The sequence below is a fragment of the Leucopleurus acutus genome (assembly GCF_964270905.1).
Source record: "Leucopleurus acutus genome assembly, chromosome: 19".
NCBI classification, from domain to species: Eukaryota; Metazoa; Chordata; class Mammalia; order Artiodactyla; family Delphinidae; genus Leucopleurus; species Leucopleurus acutus.
The window spans coordinates 9,661,898-9,683,418 of NC_139161.1; the positions used below are offsets into that span (position 1 = coordinate 9,661,898).

The 21,521-nt window shown below is 54.0% G+C and overlaps 2 protein-coding genes across 2 annotated transcripts in view; both read right to left on the bottom strand.

Annotated features, from left to right (window-relative positions):
• Window positions 1-21,521, bottom strand: part of TIMP2 (TIMP metallopeptidase inhibitor 2) — a 52,136-nt gene that overhangs the window by 16,596 nt on the left and 14,019 nt on the right. The gene's annotated exons all lie outside the window — the stretch shown is intronic.
• On the bottom strand, window positions 12,590-19,506 carry CEP295NL (CEP295 N-terminal like; the record flags this gene model as incomplete). Its single annotated transcript, XM_082860740.1, is given in 8 exon segments — window positions 12,590-12,610; window positions 12,614-12,781; window positions 12,783-13,448; window positions 13,452-13,877; window positions 13,881-14,027; window positions 14,030-14,148; window positions 14,151-14,299; window positions 19,499-19,506. Coding segments are annotated over 8 exon segments (1,704 nt in total).

The following is a 21,521-nucleotide window of genomic DNA, read 5'->3' on the forward strand; positions in this document are numbered from 1 at the left end:
GCAGCACAGGTTAGGTTTGTCTTGGTCCCTCTTACGACCTGCCTCATCTATACCTTATTGCAATGCTGCACAGAAAGGTGTTTATGCAAATCAGTAAACATCAGGTTAGTCCTGTCCTAAGTTTGCTCTTCCGCGGCATCATCCTCAGCTCATGACATCAAATGAACCAGGAACATCCAAAGGAGATGACAGCTCTAAAAGGAGCAGTGCTGCCAGATTTTACTATGGTGCGCCTAGTTCTGCATGATTTTACTATGGTGCGCCTAGTTCTGCATTGCTTTTACTATGGTGCGCCTAGTTCTGCATGCTTTTACTATGGTGCCCCTAGTTCTGCATGCTTTTACTATGGTGCGCCTAGTTCTGCATGCTTTTACTATGGTGCGCCTAGTTCTGCATTGCTTTTACAATGGTGCGCCTAGTTCTGCATGCTTTTACTATGGTGCGCCTAGTTCTGCATGCTTTTACTATGGTGCGCCTAGTTCTGCATGCTTTTACTATGGTGCGCCTAGTTCTGCATGCTTTTACTATGGTGCGCCTAGTTCTGCATTGCTTTTACTATGGTGCGCCTAGTTCTGCATGCTTTTACTATGGTGCGCCTAGTTCTGCATGCTTTTACTATGGTACGCCTAGTTCTGCATTGCTTTTACTATGGTGCGCCTAGTTCTGCATGCTTTTACTATGGTGCGCCTAGTTCTGCATGCTTTTACTATGGTGCGCCTAGTTCTGCATGCTTTTACTATGGTGCGCCTAGTTCTGCATGCTTTTACTATGGTGCGCCTAGTTCTGCATGCTTTTACTATGGTGCGCCTAGTTCTGCATGCTTTTACTATGGTGCGCCTAGTTCTGCATGCTTTTACTATGGTGCGCCTAGTTCTGCATGCTTTTACTATGGTGCGCCTAGTTCTGCATTGCTTTTACTACGGTGCGCCTAGTTCTTCATGCTTTTACTACGGTGCGCCTAGTTCTGCATGCTTTTACTATGGTGCGCCTAGTTCTGCATGCTTTTACTATGGTGCGCCTAGTTCTGCATTGCTTTTACTATGGTGCGCCTAGTTCTGCATGCTTTTACTATGGTGCGCCTAGTTCTGCATTGCTTTTACAATGGTGCGCCTAGTTCTGCATTGCTTTTACTATGGTACGCCTAGTTCTGCATTGCTTTTTGGAACTTTTTGGCACTGCTTTTCAGAGGTCCAGCACCCTGCACAATGCTTACTGCATTATAGGTGTTCAATAAACACACTGCTGGCCATTAGAAAATAAGCAAAAACTCAAAACTACAATGAGGTACCACTGCACATCAGTCAGAATGGCCATCATTAAAAAGTCTACAAATAACAAATGCTGGAGAGGGTGTGGCGAAAAGGGAACCCCCCTACACTGTTGGTGGGAATGTAAATTGGCGCAGCCACCATGGAGAACAGTATGGAGATTCCTCAAAAACTAAAAATAGGGCTTCCCTGGTGGCACAGTGGTTGAGATCCGCCTGCCAATGCAGGGGACACGGCTTCGTGCCCCGGTCCGGGAAGATCCCACATGCCGTGGAGCGGCTGGGCCCGTGAGCCATGGCCTCTGAACCTGCGTGTTTGAAGTCTGTGCTCCGCAGCGGGAGAGGCCACAACAGTGAGAGGCCCGCGTACCGCAAAAAAAACCCCAAAAAACCAAAACCTAAAAATAGAGTTGCCATATGATTGAGCAATCCCACTCCTGGGCATATATCTGGAGAAAACTATAATTCAAAAAGATACAAGTACCCCTGGGCTTCCCTGGTGGCACAGTGGTTAAGAATCCGCCTGTCAATGCAGGGGACACGGGTTCGAGCCCTGGTCCAGGAAGATCCCACATGCCACGGAGCAACTAAACCCATGTGCCACAACTACTGACCCTGTGCTCTAGAGCCCATGAGCCACAACTACTGAGCCTGAGTGCCACAACTACTGAAGCCCACACACCTAGAGCCTGTGCTCTGCAACAAGAGAAGCCACCCAATAAGAAGCCCACGCACCACAATGAAGAGAAGCCCCCACTAGCTGCAACTAGAGAAAAGCTCACGTGCAGCAACAAGGACCCAATGCAGCCAAACAAACAAACAAACAAACAAACGATGAAAGCAGCTTTATATTCATAGTAGCACTATTCACAACAGCCAAGACATGGAAACAATCTGAATGTCCATCGACAGATGAATGGATAAAGAAGATGTGGTACATACATACAATGGAGTACTACTCAGCCATAAAAAAGAATGAAGTAATGCCATCCGCAGCAACATGGATAGACCTAAAGATGATCATACTAAGCGAAGTAAGTCAGACAGAGAAAGACAAACACCATATGATATCACTTATATGTGGAATCTAAAATATGACACAAACGAACATATCTATGAAACAGAAACAGACTCGCAGACATAGAGAACAGACTTGTGGTTGCCAAGGGGGAGGTGGGGAGGGATTGGGAGGTTGGGATTAGCAGATGCAAACTATTATATACAGGATGGATAAACAACAAGGTCCTACTGTAGAGCACAGGGAAGTATATTCCATATCCTGTGATAAATCATAATGGAAAAGAATATGAAAAATAATATATATATATATATATAACTGAATCACTTTGCTGTACAGCAGAAATTAGCAACATTGTAAATCAACTATACTTCAATAAAATTAAAAAGAAAAGAAAAGAAGCAAAAACTACTCCCCAACAGCCAAGAGACTCCATTCCATTCCACACATCAAGGTCCATGAATTTTTCTCTTATAAAGTCTCCTACGGCTCCCAGGCAGTCTGAGTTCTTAATTGAAAGGGGGCAGCAGTGGGGCTCCATCCTGCTGTAGCCCCTCCCTGCTGTGTAGTCTCAGGGAAGTTCCCTGACCTCCCTGGGACTCAGCTGCTCACATCGGAAATGGAGACACCGCCGCCAGTATCTGCACACCATCAAGGTGTGGGAGGACTAAGAGATGGGGGGCACGTGATGCGGTGCCTGACACACGATGCAGGTGTAGCTCAGGACAGAACAAACACAGCACCTCGGGGACTTCCCTGGTGGCGCAGTGGTTGAGAATCCACCTGCCAACGCAGGGGACATGGGTTCGATCCCTTGTCCGGGAAGATCCCACATGCCACGGAGCAACTAAGCCCATGCGCCACAACTACTGAGCCCACATGCCACAACTACTGAAGCCCGCGCGCCTAGAGCCCGTGCTCCGCAACAAGAGAAACCACTGCAGTGGGAAGCCTGTGCACTGCATCGAAGATCAGCCCCTTCTCACCACAAATAGAGAAAGCCCTCGTGCAGCAACAAAGACCCAATGCAGCCAAAAATAAATGAATAAACAAACAAAATAAAAGAAATGGAAGGAAAGAAAGTGAAGCAAGAGAGAATAGAAAGCCCAGTTCTATGGAAACCTTCCCCAAGGTGTCAACACCCTCCAACCACGAAAGAGAGATGCTGGGCACACACCTGTCCACGTAGGTGCGAGGGATCCACAGCGCTGAGCTGCTCAGGGCAGCAGGTACCATCTGGGCTCAGCACCACTCTGCATGGGGTGGGGGGGGAGGACACAGGCAAAGCATCGGCTGATGAATTGATCACAGCCAGAGGTTCCCACAGGCAAGTTACAGAGAGGAGACCTGAGGGGCCTCACAGGGGAGGGAGGGCGGGGCAGCAGCGCACAGTGGACCCCAGCCAACTCGGCTGCGGACATCCCGACCCTCAGCTTTCTGCCCCCGGCACGAGCCAGAGTGGGGACTGTCTTCCATGCCAAGCTCAGAGTTCCGAGTTGGACTGTCTTTTAAGTATAAATCCAAAAAGCATGGGCCCCCTCCTGTTGCCCAAAGGGAAAAAGGGGTAAAGTGTGGAAAGGTCTTCAGTAACAGTCCCTGCCTTCGAGGAGATCCAACACAGGCAGGAAGATAGATGATGGACAGGAAAACCAAGAAGCACACTCTTTCCAACTGCCAGCGGCGGACAGAGAAGGAGGCAAGAAGAGCTTTCCAGAAACGTGTTCCCTGCACCTAGCACAATGGGCATAACCCTGAGCTCCAGACTGGAGGCCACTCCAAGTGAGGGATGGGCCTCTCTGAGTCCCAGGCCATTTAAAGGACAGGGCTGGGGAGAAGCAAAGAGACCCAAAGAATCTGGGAAGAAGTTAAAATGGAGGCATGGACTCATGTTTACCAAACACCTACTGCATGCTGGGCCTGGTGTTTGGCCCTGGGTTGGGAGATCAGTCTAGGTCCTGTCCACCCCCCGAGTGAGCAGCTCTGCTCCACCATCCTGCCCCTGGGGAACCAGAGGCTGCAGTAGGAGGCAGAGTCTTTATAAAGATTCCTGTTCGAACCGCTTTGGACGCAAAAATGATGGCCTCTCCCTGGGCTGCTCAGATTTTTTCTTCTTTCTCTTCTGCCGTTAACACAACATCTGGGTTTGAGATCAAGGGTGATACACTGGCTGATGAATTCACTGCCAGATGTTGGCTACTGGAATGCACAGCCGTGGACTTAATTCAAAGCACAAGCAACCGCAGAGCCCCTGCCCCCACCCCTCAGGCTGTGGACACCACATGACGTCACTTCCCCCGCTAGGAGCCTGCAAAAACAATCCCTAGTCCACCCAGCCAGATTTGGGATGGAAAAGAACGGGGTGGGTGGAAAGTCAAGGTTGCGGACGACGATCCAAAGAACACAGGCTATGTTCAGACTCCGAGAGATGACAACAGCCCAGGTGAAACCAATGGAGGCCAGACTGTGCCACTGCCCTGGGGCGAGGGGACAGGGAGGAGGCTGGCAGGAAACCTTGGGTGCCCCCAGCATACCCTGTGGCCAGGGCCGGTCCAGAGGAGCAGCACACTCGACCAGCCCAGGCCAATTTAAGTCTCTCCCACACCCTGCCAACGTCTCAGTCCTCGTGTGTCTGCAGACCTTATCGGGGAAGCAATGGAGATGAACAACAAGCCAAGGACATAGTCTATGGGGGAGCCAGGCCCCGAAAGAGAACTGCCTGTCAGAAGTTCATTTATTTCACACTGAAATAAACTGAATTATCCTGACTGTCTTCCCACGGGCCCAACTTCTCTCCAGAGGAATGCCATACGCTACACGTGCGAATGTATCCTGTAGGACCTTTCCCAACGGGGCTACGCTGCTCGGCGTGGGCTCCCGACCCCAGAGCACGGTAAAACTGTGGATTCAGGACTCTGACTTTTAGACATTCACGGCCTTGCACCAACACACTCAACACCCCAGAATCCCCAGACCCCAGAGCCTGCCCAGGCAGAGCTTCCGGCGCAGGGAAAAATCACGGGCCTGCCTGCAACAGGTGCGGGAATCTCCAGGATTCGGAAAAACATCTAAATACAAGGTCAAAACCCTGACCCGGGCTTCCCTGGTGGTGCAGTGGTTGAGAGTCCGCCTGCCGATGCAGGGGACACGGGTTCGTGCCCCGGTCCGGGAAGACCCCAAATGCCGCAGAGCGGCTGGGCCCGTGAGCCATGGCCGCTGAGCCTGTGCGTCCAGACCCTGTGCCCTGCAACGGGAGAGGCCACAACAGTGAGAGGCCCACATACCGTGAAAAAAAAAAAAAAAAAAAACCCTGAACCATCTGAGTCTTATGTGTATGCACTGACTCAGGGCAGCAAGGGTGCCTCAGCAGCAGCAGAGGCCACCGTCACCTCCCCGCCCAGCTACTGCAGCCTCCAGCTCAGATCTGGAAGGGGCGCCCAGCGAGACAGGCATTAACACGGACCTCGCCGCCCTACTCTTCAGTCTTGGTCGCAGCCTCGTGGAAAACGCCCAGTGGTCCCTCCGGTGAGGCGCACACGGTCTCAAAGCCATCCGCTGTGCGGGAGAGGTCAGGGGCTTTCGACTGGCCGGCACATTTGCCAAAGACCCTACTGGCCCCAATCAAGAGTGGGTGGGGGCCGCTCTGCTGCTGTGCCTGGAACGCGAGCCCTGGTTTGAGAGTAGAGGGTCACTTGGTCCGTTTCCTTGTCTCTGGGAAAAACTACACGCCAACCATTTCAGAGGAACTCAGAAAGCAACGATTTTGTCCCACACAAGACCCAGCCCCCACTTACTCCAGGCCACGCTTCGGACCCCCAGCTCTCCAGGTGTGCTCTGCACTGCTGGGGTACTTGGGGAGGGCTGGAGGGTTCCACACTCTTGTCCACACTCTCCAGAGAAGGGACAGCACGAGGGTATACATCTACACCCTCAAATCACAGAGCTACCAAAGTCCTCGCTTAATGCCTGCAGCTACATCCCGAGGCTGCCTCTTGGGATGAGTCTCTTGTCCCTTTAGGGTGGACACAGTGACACTGTATGGCTGGTTGACCTGGCGGAGGCCCCTTAACCTTTGAATTTTGATGAACTTGCCCCAAGTCCCAGAGGGTGGACTGGGCTGCCTCCAACCCGGCCACCACTAGCCCTTAAGGGTAGAGTCAGAAATGAGGGGCGCCCCGCTTCCTGCGCCCACACCCCAGACACACAGCCTGCTGCTCTGCCCCACGAAAGCTGTAATGAAGTGATCATGCTTTTCAGAGCCCTGCTCTGGATTACTGAGGGATGCCTAACTGCTTACAAGTAACTAAACCACCTCAGTGGGCTGTGGGGAGCATGATAAAGACACTGTGAGCCTTTGCAGTGGGCTGCATCCGCTTCTTTGGGGTGGGGGGCAGACCGCACCAGCTACAGGGCCAGGGGGCGGGTGGATGATGATTTAGAAAGAGGGTCGTGCTCACATGGACTGCAGACCGCTGGGACTCCCCAGGTTTCGGGGCCACGCCCCCCCCCCCCAACAGAACGGCACGTGGAAACGGGATGTGGCCGAGCAGCCTGGGAGATGTCACAAGGAATGCATGGCGTCAGCGCTGGCCTGGTGCCCAGAAGGCCGTGGGAGCATCTAGCCCCACCTGCCCCTCTGGCCTCACTGTGCACCCAGCCTTCACCTTTCCAGCTGCCCCATGGTGGACATGGCCCTGGGGGCTCTCCCCAAGCACTCAGCTCTGCCTTCCCTGGCCTCAATGCCAGGCCCCCGTTCAGCCAGGGGTGGAGCAGACCTCCTCCAAATTCGCTGCTTTCAGGGAAATGAAGTAATTAAAAACAGCCCTGTGATGATGCAGGGAACCGAGGGCTTCTTCCATCCCTGGAGCAGCTGTGAGAGACCAGACCCCCCCCCCAGGTCCCCCAAACCTCCCCAACCCCAGGAGCCAACAGATGTCCGCGGCAGGGCTGTGGTGTCCAGTGTGAGGGCAAGACTTGGCCAGCGTGACTCAGGCCAGGGTCAAAAACGCCTGGAATGACAACTGCTCAGAGCAGATGTGTTTTTTCAGGAGTTGAGGGTGGGGCAGGGAGAGTGACGGGTGCAGGACAGACAACAGGAAACAGCAGTACAGCCCCAGCCCTGGTCCACGCTGCCCATGAGCCCAGTACCTGGGGATCTGCCAGGCCTGCCCAGGGCTGTTCAAGATTCTAGCACGTACACGTGAGCCGCTGTCCACTGGATGCCCCGTCTCCATGGAGACCAGCTCTCCCATCTCCATTTCCTGTCCCTTTGCTTTGGCTCCCCTTGGGAGCAGGAGGGAAGCATCTCTAAAAGCGCCTTGGTGATGCAGAGAGAAGCTGCAGCACTCACTGCCCAGCTTCCACGCTGCCCTCCCGACCCCCCAGGACCCAGATAGGACCCCTGACTCAAGCCCTGCCACCTTTCCCCCCTTTTCCCTGCGGGCCCAGCAGGATCTCATGCCAGAGGCCTTGGTCACGGTCTCCGAAGCCTTGGGCTCGGGCCCTTCCCATTCACGTGCTGCTGAATCATTTGAAAAAAATGCATCCCGCTCCTGGGAGGATTTGCTGAGAACAGTGCGGCTTTGTGGAGGGAACTGCTGCTCTGCACTTTCTCCGCCAAGACCCCAAGAAGGAGCCAAGCTCAGTCCTGCAAGCCCAAGCCTGGAGCCCGGAGCGGGGGCAGGGGCAGGACCAGGCGGGGCAGGGGGCGGGGGGGGGGCAGGGAGAGATGCTGAGAGGATTCCCGCCCCCCCAGCGATCCCTCCCCACCCACAGGCTGAGGAAGGGGCTGGACGGACAGCTAAGAAGTGAGGGGCAGCAGACAAGGGTCCTGTCCTCACGCTGCTGCTGGTGGGCCGTGACCTCGGGCAGGTCTCCCCTTCTAGGATGCCTCGTTCTGGGGCGTGAACACTCAAGTGCCGGGCCTGTGGCTCAGGCCCCCGTCCGCATGGACAGAGCAGCAGCAGTGGCCCTGGCGTGGGACGTTGAGGCATGTGGTCTGTGGGCCGACTCCAATCCACGGCATTTCTCAGGAGCCAGAAGCAGCGATGGAAAGGCTGGAACCCCAGAGCCACCCTCCCAGCTGCCAGTGTGGCGGGAAGCTGGGTGCGCAGGCTGGGCAGTTCATGCCCCCTCTCCTCGGCTAGCTGTCGTCAGCTTAGCAAGTAAGAGCCCAGGTGGCAGCCCAGCTGCCCCTCGGAGCGGGTGGTGTGTGGTGTGCAGTCCACCCAGCCTCCTGTCTCCAGCCAGGACGAGGGTGGGCTGCACTCCGCCATCAGCTCTTAATCATGTCTCCATCACGTGGAGGCAAGAAGCTGCCCGCACCTCAAGGCTTGAAAGAGGGTCCCCTGCCCTTCACCCCAACTTGAAAAACCTATTTTCCCATTATTTTCCATTTCTGAGATTCTGGATGTCCTCATACACACTACAACCTCGCACCTGGCTGGGCAGCGTGTGGGGGGGTGGACAGGCATAAGGACCCTCAGGGCAGCACACGTGGAACGCGGGGTCACATCCAAACCGAGGGTGCCCACCGGCCCCTCCAGGGCTGGAGCAGGCACACTGTTGAGGGAGAACGTCTGTCCCTGCTTCCGAAGTGTCCTGGTCCTTGTCGGTCACTGCTGGCCCGCACCTGCCTGTGGACAGCGGACCTCGCAGCAGGTACCACCGGCGCCGTCTTCCGCCTGTGGGTCCCTTGGGCAAACGGAGGGCCTGTCCAGCAGCAGGCCAGCCACGGAGGCCTTCCCTAGCGGCTGCCGTCTGGGGAGGACTCACTGGCTGGGCCGCAAGGAAGTGACCTGACAACACAGAGTGAAACAGGAACAGGGTAGCTGCCCCCAAAAGTGGGGGGATGAATCACAAAACCAGGGGCAAGTTCTAGAAGATGCAGTTTCAGAGAGGAAGAGCCCATGAGGGAGGGAGGGAGGACGCATGGGGAAGGCCGCCGGGCGAGGACCCTTTAGGAGGAGGCACTGTGTCGGGGTCCCCACTGCCCCCTGGCAGTACGGGGCGGAACCCTTCCAGGTGGCGCTGTCCCAGGGCCCTGGGCACCATAGTCATGTCGAAGTGACCGACGGGGAGTGAAGGCAGTGTCTTCTGGGATCCCAGCCCACCCCCTGGATACCAATGAGAGATGGAAGTTACCGGTGACATCATCTCCATCGGGAATCACTGGAGGGTCAGCTCTTTTTGTGGGCGGCGGGCGGGGGTAGTCCTGGAGGGCTGTTTCATTACCCACGTCACTGACCTGGGCAAGGGGGTACCCTGGCCCGCCCCCCTTCAGCCTTCTGCAGGACAGGTGGGAAAGGGCAGGGCGTCTCATCCAGCTTCCAGGGGACAGTGTGGGAGTGACAGGCCAGGCAGAGTTGAGTCAGCCTCCACCACGTCTCGCTGCCCATCCCCCACACCTACTTTTAGCTCCAGTGTGGCCAAGAAGGGACAATTCCTCACCTAGAACACACGGGCCACAAACATGACCTCTGAAAGTGGAAACAAAAATAACGTGCTTAAAGGCAGGCTTGCCCCTTCATTAGGCTGCGGCTTCCAGCCCGAGTCATGAGGATCTCATTACTCAGTGTTTGGGTCCCATCGTGGCCACGGCTTTAAACCCAGTGATCCCACGGCACCCCCTCCACCCTCAGACCGAGGTGATCCCATAGTGGCAGATGGGAGTTCCAGCTGAGCAGCCACTGGAGGCCGGTGCCCCTCCCCGCAGGGAATCCTCACTTGGCCTGGGAGTGACAAAGCTCTCTTGGCCCCGGGACTTTTTTCGTATTCACTGTTGGGCTCAGACCAAATTGCTGAGCAGCTCTGCAGCCCTGACCCAGAGCAGCTCTGCAGCCCTGACCCGCTATTCCGGAAGCAGGTGAGAGAAACCGGGCTGGGATCAAACATTCTCTCCACCTAAAATGGAAAAGCCACAGACAGTGGAGGCGCACACGATGGAGACGTGAGATGGTGGAAGGTTCCTCACTCAAGCTATTGATTTTAAAACAAAACTGAAAAACAAACAAACAAACAAACACCACCTTGTGGGACGCCATTACCGCTCCATACAAATGGTCGCATCAGGGGCTGCGGGCCCGATGCTCAGAGACACATTTCCGGTCGGCCACCCCACCTCTCGAGTATCCCTCTATCACCATCTGTCATTGTGGTCACTTGTTGCCTATATCCTCCACTAGAACATGTCCTGTGTGTGTGTTGTTCACTGTTCAGCTCCAGTGAAGGGGGGCAGTGTCTGTCACTCAGTACTTGCAAAGGAAAAACAGTATAATATCAGGTCAACATATTCCAGGGACCAAAAAAAAAAGGTGAAAATGGGAAGAAAAGGAGGGATGGGACCTTTCCCACACCTACATCCCAGCTGTGGTGTTCAAACATTCCCAAAGCACTTTTTTTTTTTTTTGGTGGTACGCGGGCCTCTCACTGTTGTAGCCTCTCCCATGGAGGAGCACAGGCTCCAGATGCACAGGCTCAGCGGCCATGGCTCACGGGCCCAGCCGCTCCACGGCATGTGGGATCCTCCCAGACCGGGGCACGAACCCGTGTCCCCTGCACTGGCAGGCGGACTCTCAACCACTGCGCCGCCAGGGAAGCCCCCAAAGCACTTTTTGATGCCAGGCCTTCTGATCCACATGCATTAGGGATGTAGTTCACTTTTGGGGAACTGGCACAAAACAGCAGCAGCTATGGAAAGAAGGCTCAGAGGGTCACATGCTATGACGCTGTGGCAAAAATGACACCTACGTGTGACACGAAGGAACTAACTACGCTGGGTCCAAAAACGCTTCCAAAAGACCACACATGATATAATATCCTTTTTATAGGGTTCAAGCAGAAGTCAAACTAAACAATACAGGCTGTGTTCGGGTTGTAGTGAAGTGCAGGGACAACTCCCGAGTTCAGCGGGTGTACGATACAGCTAAGGAGGAACAGCGTAGAGAAGAGGGAGGTAGCACACAGATAAAGCTGGTTTTCAGCAAACGTTCCAGATCTTGGGTCTGGGTGGGAGGCTCACAGTTGTTCATTATATTGTCTATATATGGATGGGCTGGGGTCGCGGCAGACCCTGCCTTCACTCTGTTGGTCACTTTCACACAGCTGGGCTATGATGCCAAACATAAATAAGATTTAAAAAAAGGCCATTGATGGCCCAACGATGCCAACATGCCATGAATGAAGAGGATTTATCCCACCCAGTGCATCTGAGGTGCTTGGGAGGGAGGGACGGAGGGAGGGAAGGAACATCTCCTTCATATGCTAAGTCCAGGGGTCAGTTAGCTCTGGCCCAAGGGCCAAAGCCTGCCTACCACCTATTTTTGTAAATAAAAGTCTTATTGGAACTCGGTCACACCCATTCATTTATGTGTTGTCTGTGGCTGTCTTCCAGCTGCAAAGGCAGGCGTAGAGTAGTTGCTGGAGACCGTATGGCCAGCAAAGCCTAAAATGTTTACTATTGGCTCTTTGCAGAAAAGGTGTGTCCACCCCCATTCCAACCCCTAAGTATGTAACAGGCAGATAAAACCCCACCCAGTGTAGGGTCTCTACGACTGCCAAGACTTCTGGGTCAGAGGTAAAGCTGGAGGGTAGGGAACCTACCAGACACCCTGGTTCCCCCAGCACTGCCAGCCCCAGAAGGAGTCTATAGGGCTGAGTTGCTGGGAACCATTTCCCCTCTCTCTCTTTCCTCTTTCTGCCTCTTGCTTCCACCCCCTTCTTTCCCTCCCTCTCCCCCTCCTTTCTCCCTCCCTCCTGCTTTCTAATATTAAAGTTATAAGAATGTTACTGATGTCCTATTAAATGATGTTGGTTTGAAAGACTAAAAGATTTTTGTTAAATCTCTCCATTAACGTCTCAGCCACTGGCTAAGCAACAAATGATGTATCTTTTGAAACTGCGCCCGTCTGACCTTGCATGCCCCTCAAAGTCCAGTGTTCATTTCGCCAAAACATCTGAAGCACTTAAATGTACCTGGTGTTTCCATCTGTGCTGTGGCACGTGAAAACAGCCTCAGCTCCGGGACACACCTTTGTGCTACAATGGCCGGACCCTCCTACCGCGCCCCACATGTTCGTGCTAAGGAGTCTTCCTGAATTGGACTTAGTTTTAAAGGCGAGACTGGCAATAAGTATGATTCCTGCAGAGGAATTCGCTCCAAAGGATGGAAGGATGACTGTTGGCCCATTTTAAAGAGGCTACAGGTTTCTGAGCAGATGGTGCAAATACAATCGCACAGACTTGGGTGCCATCTCTGGCAGAACGCGCAGTTATCAGTGATGTATTTACCAGGGGCAGGACTCTCGCTTTTAACATATTCCCTGAAACTCTCACAAGCATTTCCTGGCTTCTTCAAGAAACTGCTTGTGCAACTTGTTTTGCTCTAGAATTTGCTGTTGAAGGTCACGGATCATCTGACTGTGCCTGTCATCATTGACGATGCTGGCCGAGGGGGAAGTGGGGCTGCGGTCATACCCTCCTTTCTTCTCCTGGTCTGGAGGGGGAGTCAGGCTTCCGATGAGCCAGAGAAGCTTGCCTCTGTTCCCTCCTCCCATCTTCCAGCTCCGTCTGGAGGTCGGCCTCCAAGCTCATCTTGGGGTGTCTGATTTGCTCGAGCGAGTCCAGCTGCTTTGGTGTTCTCTGCTCCACCTGCATTTTCTGCTTCTGCCTTGATGCCGTCAAGCCACCTCTGTCTGCCTGTTCTTGCGGGTGAAGCTGAAGGGAGCCCTGCACCAGCGCGTCCGGTCGGGGAGGCTCCTGTCTGGATTCGGGGCTGCAGGAGAGCAGGTTCTCTTCATCGACAGATGTCCCTGCCTCGGGAGACCACGGTTTACTGTCATTCTCAACCACGCACTTGGCCATCCTATGGGATTTTTGGTTCCTGGGTTTGCTTAGTAACTTTTTCAAGCTGGTTCTGGACGGCGTCAGGTGGGCGTCCAACCCCGTTGGACTCGCGGGCTCCCCGGCGGGCACCATGTCCATCTCTGCATCTCTTGCGTTCCTCTTTCTCTGGCTCTCCCTTCTCCACGCCTGCGTCTCCTCAAAGCCCTGTTCTTCACTGGGGCTCTGATCCATCCCGGGCTTGAGATCCAGGTGCAAGTTCAGGTGTTTTCTCAGCTTCCAGTTGGTATCAAACAACAACTCTTCAGAGGCAAACTCCAGCTCTCCCTACCACCTGCCCTTGTCACAGAGCTTTGCCAGCAGTGAGGCCCCCCTTCTGCAGGTCGAGCCGACTGGCCACAGCTGTTCCAGGTCCTCGGCTTCGCCCTCGGGGCTCTGATCCAAACAGTGGTTTTTCGGGCCTTGAAGACAAGCCGTTCGCCTCCCCAGCTGCCTCCTGCCGTCCTGGGCTGTTTCGGTCTCCCGTTCCTCCAGGCATTTGATCTCCCCTACAGCAGCAGGGACCAAGTCCGTCCCTCTGCTCAGCCCAGGGTCAATGGGACGGTGGCCCCCGCCGGTCTTCGTTGAAGGCACGTGTTTTCCTTTACTCCTCTCTGGTGGGCTCAGGGGACGAGGACTCAGGCCCGTGGCTCTGGAGGCTCCCTGCCTCTCCTGGTCCACCGCTCTTCTCCGGGACGTGGTGCACCAGGGCTGCCGTCAGACCCCCTCTTCCCTGTGTTCCTTCTCTTGCCGCACGGCCACTGTGTGCTTCCTCTCGGCCCTGGGCGACCTGGCTGCTCCTGGCTGGGTCGAGCCCTCTGAGTCAGGTTCATGGTCCTCGGCCAGTCTGCCCACCACCGCCTCCCCTCCAACAGATGTGCTAAGTACAGCCTCGCCAGGCCTCGGACCTGCTGGCCTGGGGCCTCCTGCTGCTCTGCCTGCAGCTCCTCGGCCAAGCGCTGGGGCAGCTCTTCCACTGCTAGAGGTCCTGTCTCCTCTGCGGGGGCAGGTCTCCTTTCTCTCGGACGTGTAGCAATTGGTGCTTCTGCCTCAAAAGCAAGGCTTCGTTGTCGGGACTGGGGCTCCGCCAAAGGGCTCTCTCCGCGTTTCCTTTATGTCGGGGGCCTTTGCAGACACGGCTTCGGAGAGAAGGTGGTGTGAACCAAGAGTGGAGGTTCCAGGGCACCAGGGCCGAGGAGCCACAGGTGCTACGGCCGTTTCACGGCAAGCCCACAGGGCAGGAAGATGCACAGCGCTGCCCGGAGCGTTCCGAGCGCAGTGAGGCCCTGGAGACAAGGCACATGGGGCTCTGAGTGCAGGACAGCCCGGGGGATGTGACCCTTCAGATCACTATCCTGACATCTACCCACGAGGGTCTGTTCTCCGGCTCCCGATCTGTCTCATACGCCTGTAATGAGACCCGGCAGGGCAGCTGTTCTCAGTGGGGTGTGGTTTTGCTTCCCAGGGGGACATGTGGCCATGTCTGGAGACAGTTTTGGTTGTCACAACTGGAAGGGGGGGTGCTACAGCCCCCCTCCCTCCAGGACGGCCCCACGACAAACAGGGACCAGGCTCCAGATGTCCAGTGCTAGGGTTAAGACCTCACCTTCGGAGACAAGTTAGGGTTCAGGTGGGGGTGATGCAAATGTCTGGCCCTCTGGAGGGAGCTACTTACAAATGAAAGGCGGAAGCGGTAAAGGAGGAGGAGCTTGCCAGGAAAGGTGTGTGTGTGTGTGTGTGTGTGTGTGTGTGTGTGTGTGTGTGTAGGGGGAGGTGAGTGTGGGTGAGTGTGCTGACGTGCATGTTTGTACTAGAATTCAGTGCAAACCAGAGAGGAGGTTAAGCTAGTGGTATTTCTTTTTTCACATCTCTTTGGCATCACTCAGGGACACGTGCTCTGCCAGGCCTTCCTAAAGAAGGTGCATTCACACCAAAAAAGAGTATCACTTACAGCTGATGTCAAAAGCGGCCAGATGTGTGGGCTATGGGAGCTGCTTCCCAGGCACTGCGGTCTGCACGGGGCGCCCCTCAACTGTGTGGGTATCCCTTCCCTTCTTTATTTTAGGATGTGCGGAGCCAGGCTGAGTAATTTTAGCCCGAAGTAATGCTGGTCATCAGAAACACAGCTGCATTAGCAGAACAACTAATGTCAACTGTGTGGGCTGCCCTCCGCTTATCTTTTTTACAGTAACCGTTGAGGTAAGGAGTTATTAGCACCCCTGGTTCACAGGTGGGGAAACTGAGGCAGGGAGCAATTAAGAAACTTGACCCAAATCACACAGCTGGCAGACGGCAGCTGCTACTCGGGTAGACCATCTTGTCTTTGACCAACGGTCACATAGCCGCTGGCTCTTGGAAACGATGATGATGCAGTTATACATGTGGAAATGCGGTTAACATCATATTCTACCAGTCTGCCAACCACCACAATGAGCAAGAGGAGAGAGAAAGAGAAAGCTGGGAAATTAAACACAATGGTTGAGATTTTCAACAAAAGCGCCACAGCCATTCAATGGGGGAAAAAGTCATTTTTTTGTTCGTTTTCAACAAACGTTCCTGGGACAGTTGGATATCCACATGCAAAAAAGATTAATTTACACCCTTGTCTCATCATATACAAAATTATATACCATATACAGAAATTAAAGTGATCACAGACCTTAAGGTAAGGTCTAAAGCTATAGATGCTTGGAAGGAAACAACTGTATCTTCATGACTTCAGGTTAGGCAAAGATTCTTAGATATAACACCAAAAGCACAAGCAATACAAGAAATTGATAAGTGTGGCATCATCAGTATTAAAAACCTCTGCACTTCAGAAGACATCGTTAATAAGTGAAAACACAAGACAAGGACTGGAAGGAAATACCTGCAAATCACATATCCAACAAAAGACTTGAATCAGTTTGTATAAACAGCTCTTACAATAATAAGAAGACAAACAATCCAATTTAAAAATGGGCAGGGACTTCCCTGGTGGTGCAGTGGATAAGAATCCGCCTGCCAATGCAGGGGACACCGGTTCGGGCCCTGGTCCAGGATCTCACAAGCCGCGGAACAACAAAGCCCATGTGCCACAACTACTGAGCCCTCATGCCGCATTTACTGAAGCCCGCATGCCTAGAGCCCGTGCTCCACAGCAAGAGAAGCCACCGCAATAAGAAGCCCGCGCACCACAAGGAAGAGCAGCCACCGCTCAACACAATCTAGAAAAAGCCTGCGCACAGCAATGAAGACCCAATGCAGCCAAAAATAAATAAATAAATTTATAAAAATAGGCAAAAGGTTGAAATAAACACATCACCAAAGAAGATTTACGTATGGCTAATAAAGCCCATAAAAAGATGTTCAACACCAACACTCGTCAGGGAAACGCAAAATGAAGATACCACTTCACACCCACTAGGATGGCTACAATGAAAAAGACAGGCAATGACAAGACTTGGTGAGGACGTGGGGACATCGGAACCCTCACATGCTGCTGGTGGGGATGCAAAATGGCGCAGCCGCTCTGGAAAACAGTTTGGCAGTTCTATAAGATGGTGAACGTAGATCTACCGTATGACTCAGCAATTGTACTCCACCAAGAAACAGAAGTGCAGAAACTGAGCAACCGTCCCAGCTCACAGGGAGGAGCTGCGTTGGAATCTGCGTCCCAAATGTCAGAGATTGAGCTTTTCCCACCCCTGCGAATGGCCACAGGGGTGTCCAAACAGGTGAGGAGAGGGAGAGCGCTGGGAATGTCTCTTCACCTGTAGAGAATGGGGAAACTTGCACCCCGGGATCCAAGGTCTATTTTTGGGCCTGGAGTCACTGGCTCACGCCCCACGTTAACTGGTGACAATGAGCAAAACCTGCACGAGCCTCTCCCACTCTGGAGGGCCCCCACCCACTCGGTCACCCGTTACACCCTGAGCCAGGCCCGTTGGGGTGGGTGCCCCAATGCTGCCCAGGTGGTTTTCCTGGAGACACACAAATGGATGAAGACCTGAAACATTTGGGTGGTGATCTTAGGGATAAAGCCCGGAAATTAGAGTCAGCTCCCTCGTTCAGGAACTGAAATCCCTGTACCAACCGGCAGAGGCACCCTTGCCCTCTGCCCATGTCCCCAGCTGCCCCATGCCCTCACCTCCAAGCCCTTCCTTGCGCACTGACTTGAGACCAGTGTTCTGAGTGTCGGGGTTCTCTCTCGGGCCTTCTGACCTTGCTCCCCCGAAGCGGGACGGGCTGGCCTGTGCTGGCTGCCTTCAACCCCTCGGGAACCGCAGCCCTCTCCTTACAGAAGCTCCACTCAGAGCGGCAGATGGGAAGGACACTGGGCCCATTCTCCTCTCACCCTCTGCGTCCCCGGTGCGTGGAGCCAGCCCGCGGCGGTCACCTGGGTAGTGGCTCAGATGACTTTTCAGCCGAGGCAGACCCCCTCCCAGGCCACCAGGAAGGGCCAGACCCGCAGCAGCCCTCCTGCCTTCTGATCCCTCAATGGAGGCTCCAGGGTACCCCAGGCCGAGGAGGAAGAAAGGTGACCACGAAGGAGGCTGGGTGGCGCCCAAACCAGGGGCTCCAATGCCAGGTGGACCGGACTCCGGTCAAAGGGTCTCACCTGAGCCTCCTAACCAGGCTCCCTGTCACCACCCCCGTTCCACCCCACCTGACTCCTCCTCCCCAGCACTATGGCTACAGCCACTGTTCTAACTCGGCCACCTGTGTCACTTGAGCATCTGCAACGGGCCCTGTGCCGTCGGCACCAGCAAGTCTCCAAGCATAGCCAGAGGCCACCTGCCTCACGGGTTGCCTGAACTGCTAGTTAAGATGCAGATTTGATGGCCCGCCCCAGACCGATCCCACCTCTGCCTCAGTGGGGAGGGGCCCAGAAATGCGCTCAGGTAACCATCTCACCAAAGTCAGTCGGGCAGTCCCTGGCCGACAGGCTTGGGAACATTCCAGCAGCTCAGGATCCGGCCCCCCTTCCCCAGCCGGGCATCCCAAATGCCCCTGACCCAGGTCCAACACCTTCACTGTGCTCGTGCCCGTCCTTCTTCCTCAAAGAGAGCCCCCCCTCATTCTACCCACCCACCTCTCCCCAGCCCTGTTCTGGTTCTTCCTCCCTGACAAGGCCGCCCCTGATTTCCGCAGCAACAGGAAAATGCTCCCGTTTTACTCCGGGGCCCACAGATTCAAGGCCCCAGGGACACGGTTTAGCACATTTTCTTTTGAAACATTTAATAGCTATAAAAGGGCTCCTAGAGCTTCCCTGGTGGCGCAGTGGTTGAGAGTCCGCCTGCCGATGCAGGGGACACGGGTTCGTGCCCCGGTCCGGGAAGATCCCACATTCCGCGGAGCGGCTGGGCCCGTGAGCCATGGCTGCTGAGCCTGCGCGTCCGGAGCCTGTGCTCCGCAACGGGAAGAGGCCACAACAGTGAGAGGCCCGCGTATCGCCAAAAAAAAAAAGGGCTCCCAATTAGCTGACATGGCCAGAGAGAACATTTCCATATAAGTAAAGCTTACTCTTTCATGTGTAAAGTTAAACATTTCTCTGTCTCCTGAGAGCACACAGAAGGGATATAATTTGACCTTCTTACAACTCTGGATTATCTTTAGAACTATAATATAGAGAATCCCTCAAGGGCTTTTAAGATATATAGGACCCCCACTAAAAAAATCATGTGTATATATGTGTATATATATATATACATGACAGAGTTCCTCTAAACTAAATGACTCCTGAATATAATTTGGAGTTTTTAAGTGTACTTCTTATAGCTTCCTCCGTAGTTGTAACTTTCTGTCTGTGTGTCTGACAGCACCCTATCCCCCTTTTCTCATACGGCTTCTAAACTGCTATGACGTGGGACCCACACAAAGCAGTGTCTTAAAAGTGTGTCTAAAGCAAGAAGAGTAGAGGCTGGGGCCCTGGCGGGCTTTCCATGAGTCAAGTACATGAGCGTCTGAATCCATGGCCACCAGCTCTGGATGCGATGTCCCCGGCACTCAATCACCCACAGGAAGATGGAAAACCAGCCGTGCTGCTGGCATGCAAGCCTTCAGCTCAGATTTTTCACAGGCTTGAACCCCTGGCCAAACCTAACAAGGCCAAGCATACTGGGAAAACATCTACAACCCACACGTGGGTCCCCACATCCGACCCTGCAAGTGCCAAGTGGAGAATGTAGCTCCGAAGGAGCAAAGCTGGAGACGAGAGGGTCCGAGCCGGCTGTGAGCTCAGTCGGCAGAGACCGTGGTCACCAAAAGAGCCAATGCGATCGTTACCTGTGTTGCTAGAAACGCCTAAAACAAGCAGGGTGATGGTCCAGCCCAGCCCCTGCACAGGTGAGACTCACCTGGACATTCCCGGCCGCAAAGTGAAAGAGGCACTTGGAGGAACACCCACCCTGTTCCCACCCCATGGGATGCGTGAAGATCAAACGGGATGGCCTGCAAGTTTTAAAATCAAAATACAACTATCGAAATTTTTAGGGGGACTTCCCTGATGGTCCAGGGGTTAAGACTCCACGCTTCCAATCCCTGGTCGGGGAACTAAGATCTCACATGCCACGCGGTGCGGCAAAAAACAAAAAAGAAAGAAAAGAAATTATTAGGAATTCACCTAATGAGAAATACACACTAAACGAGAACTACACTTTTACTAAATAAGGAGAAAATCTGAGTAAGGGAGAGGTATGTCTTCCCAGATATGGTTCAGAAAGGCAGAGAGTGGTTAAGGATGGGAAGAAGGGCCTCAGAGTTCAGGAGGAGAATGAAAAAACAAACAAAAACAGGTCATAGGAAGGAAAGTCCTAAGAGTCTAGAACAGTGTACTCTGGTGGTTCAGAGTATTGACTAACTGTGTGACCTAGCACAGGTTTCTTAACTCTGGGTGCCTCAGTCTCTGTTCATCCGTAAAACGGGCATAATAACAGCAACACCCATCATCTACACAGATGCTAGCGCTCATCACCATCAGAAACACCCACATCCTTGGCAAGCTGCTTGGGGAAGAGGGTGGTACTTACTGTGCGTGTCTCCAGACGCCTGGACCAGACCACCAAGAACACATTACAGGGAGGCAGAAATTGGCCCGGGTGGAAAGAAGCACTTTCTACAGGGTTGTCTTGAAATCACTGGGCTGACTTGGTAGGTAGTGAGACACCCATCACTGGAGGCATCCGAGCCAAGCCCAGATAAAACAAACAACAGAAACATTTTAAACTCCATTTCTCTGAGTTCTAGCTGCTAGAAATACACTTTGTGACACCCAGTGTGCTGCCCAGAGCTTCCACTTTTGCTCACTTCCTGACTCTCCCTCAGTTAAGTTCCAGAGTAGTGGTTCATAAAGCCGGCTGGGTGTTAGACCAGCTGCATCAGAATCACCTGGTGGGGAGGTGATCATGGTAGACTATGCGTCCTGGCCAGGCCCTGCCGCACGTTTTTCCACCCGAATCCTGGGGTGGGGTTTGCGAATCTGTATGTTTAACCATCTCCCTGATGCACACTCAGGATAAGGACAGTTCTGGAAGGCTGAGATGGCCGGGCAGCCAGCCTCTAGGAGAACAAGCCCTTGTCATCTTGTCTCCGTTACCTCCCCGACCAGCTTCATTAAGACAGACATGAGGCACAGGCTCTTCCAAACTCACAGGAGATACCAGGCTAGCTGGGGGGCTGCTTACGGCTGATCCAACTGGCGCCTTACTAAATGTCTCTTGACGACGTCATCTGCTTTCCCTCCAGCCTTACTGCTGCAGCTACCCCGCCTAGGTCAGGGGTCCCCAGTGCCAACAACTGTTCTTGTTGTATGATGATCTCCCCCCCCAAACCACCACATTCACTCCCAACCCCATCCCACCAGCTTCCACTGCCCATCCTCCCCGATCCAACTGTATATGCAGAACCCCGTGGCGCAAGGACTTTCAAATTAGCCTTTTGGCATGTGGCCTGGACACCCTTACTGGCCCACTTCCCAAGGCGCCCTCACCAAACCACTGGGCACAGAAAGAAGTCCACCCTCACAATGGATAAGGGGGCAGGGACACAACAAGAACCTCAGCCCTGGGTGCTCTGCATTGGGTCTCCGGGGCCCACTGACCAAAGGTGGCTGGAATCGCAGCTCCCCACCTCCACCAGCAGCCCAGCACCCGCCCCAGCCGGTGAACTCTGGCAGCCGCTGCCACGGGAACAACAGAGCTGTTGTGCTCTGACATCAGAGCGGGGGTGAACTCAGGGACAGTGACGAGCCAGCCAGAGGACGAGCACCTGTCAGCACACCTGTTGTGAGTCCACCGATCACAAAGATTTGGCTCAAACAGCTGGGGTGATGCGCAGAGGGATGGCCACCTCGGGGGCCCTGTGAAGATGCCTGACGTGCGC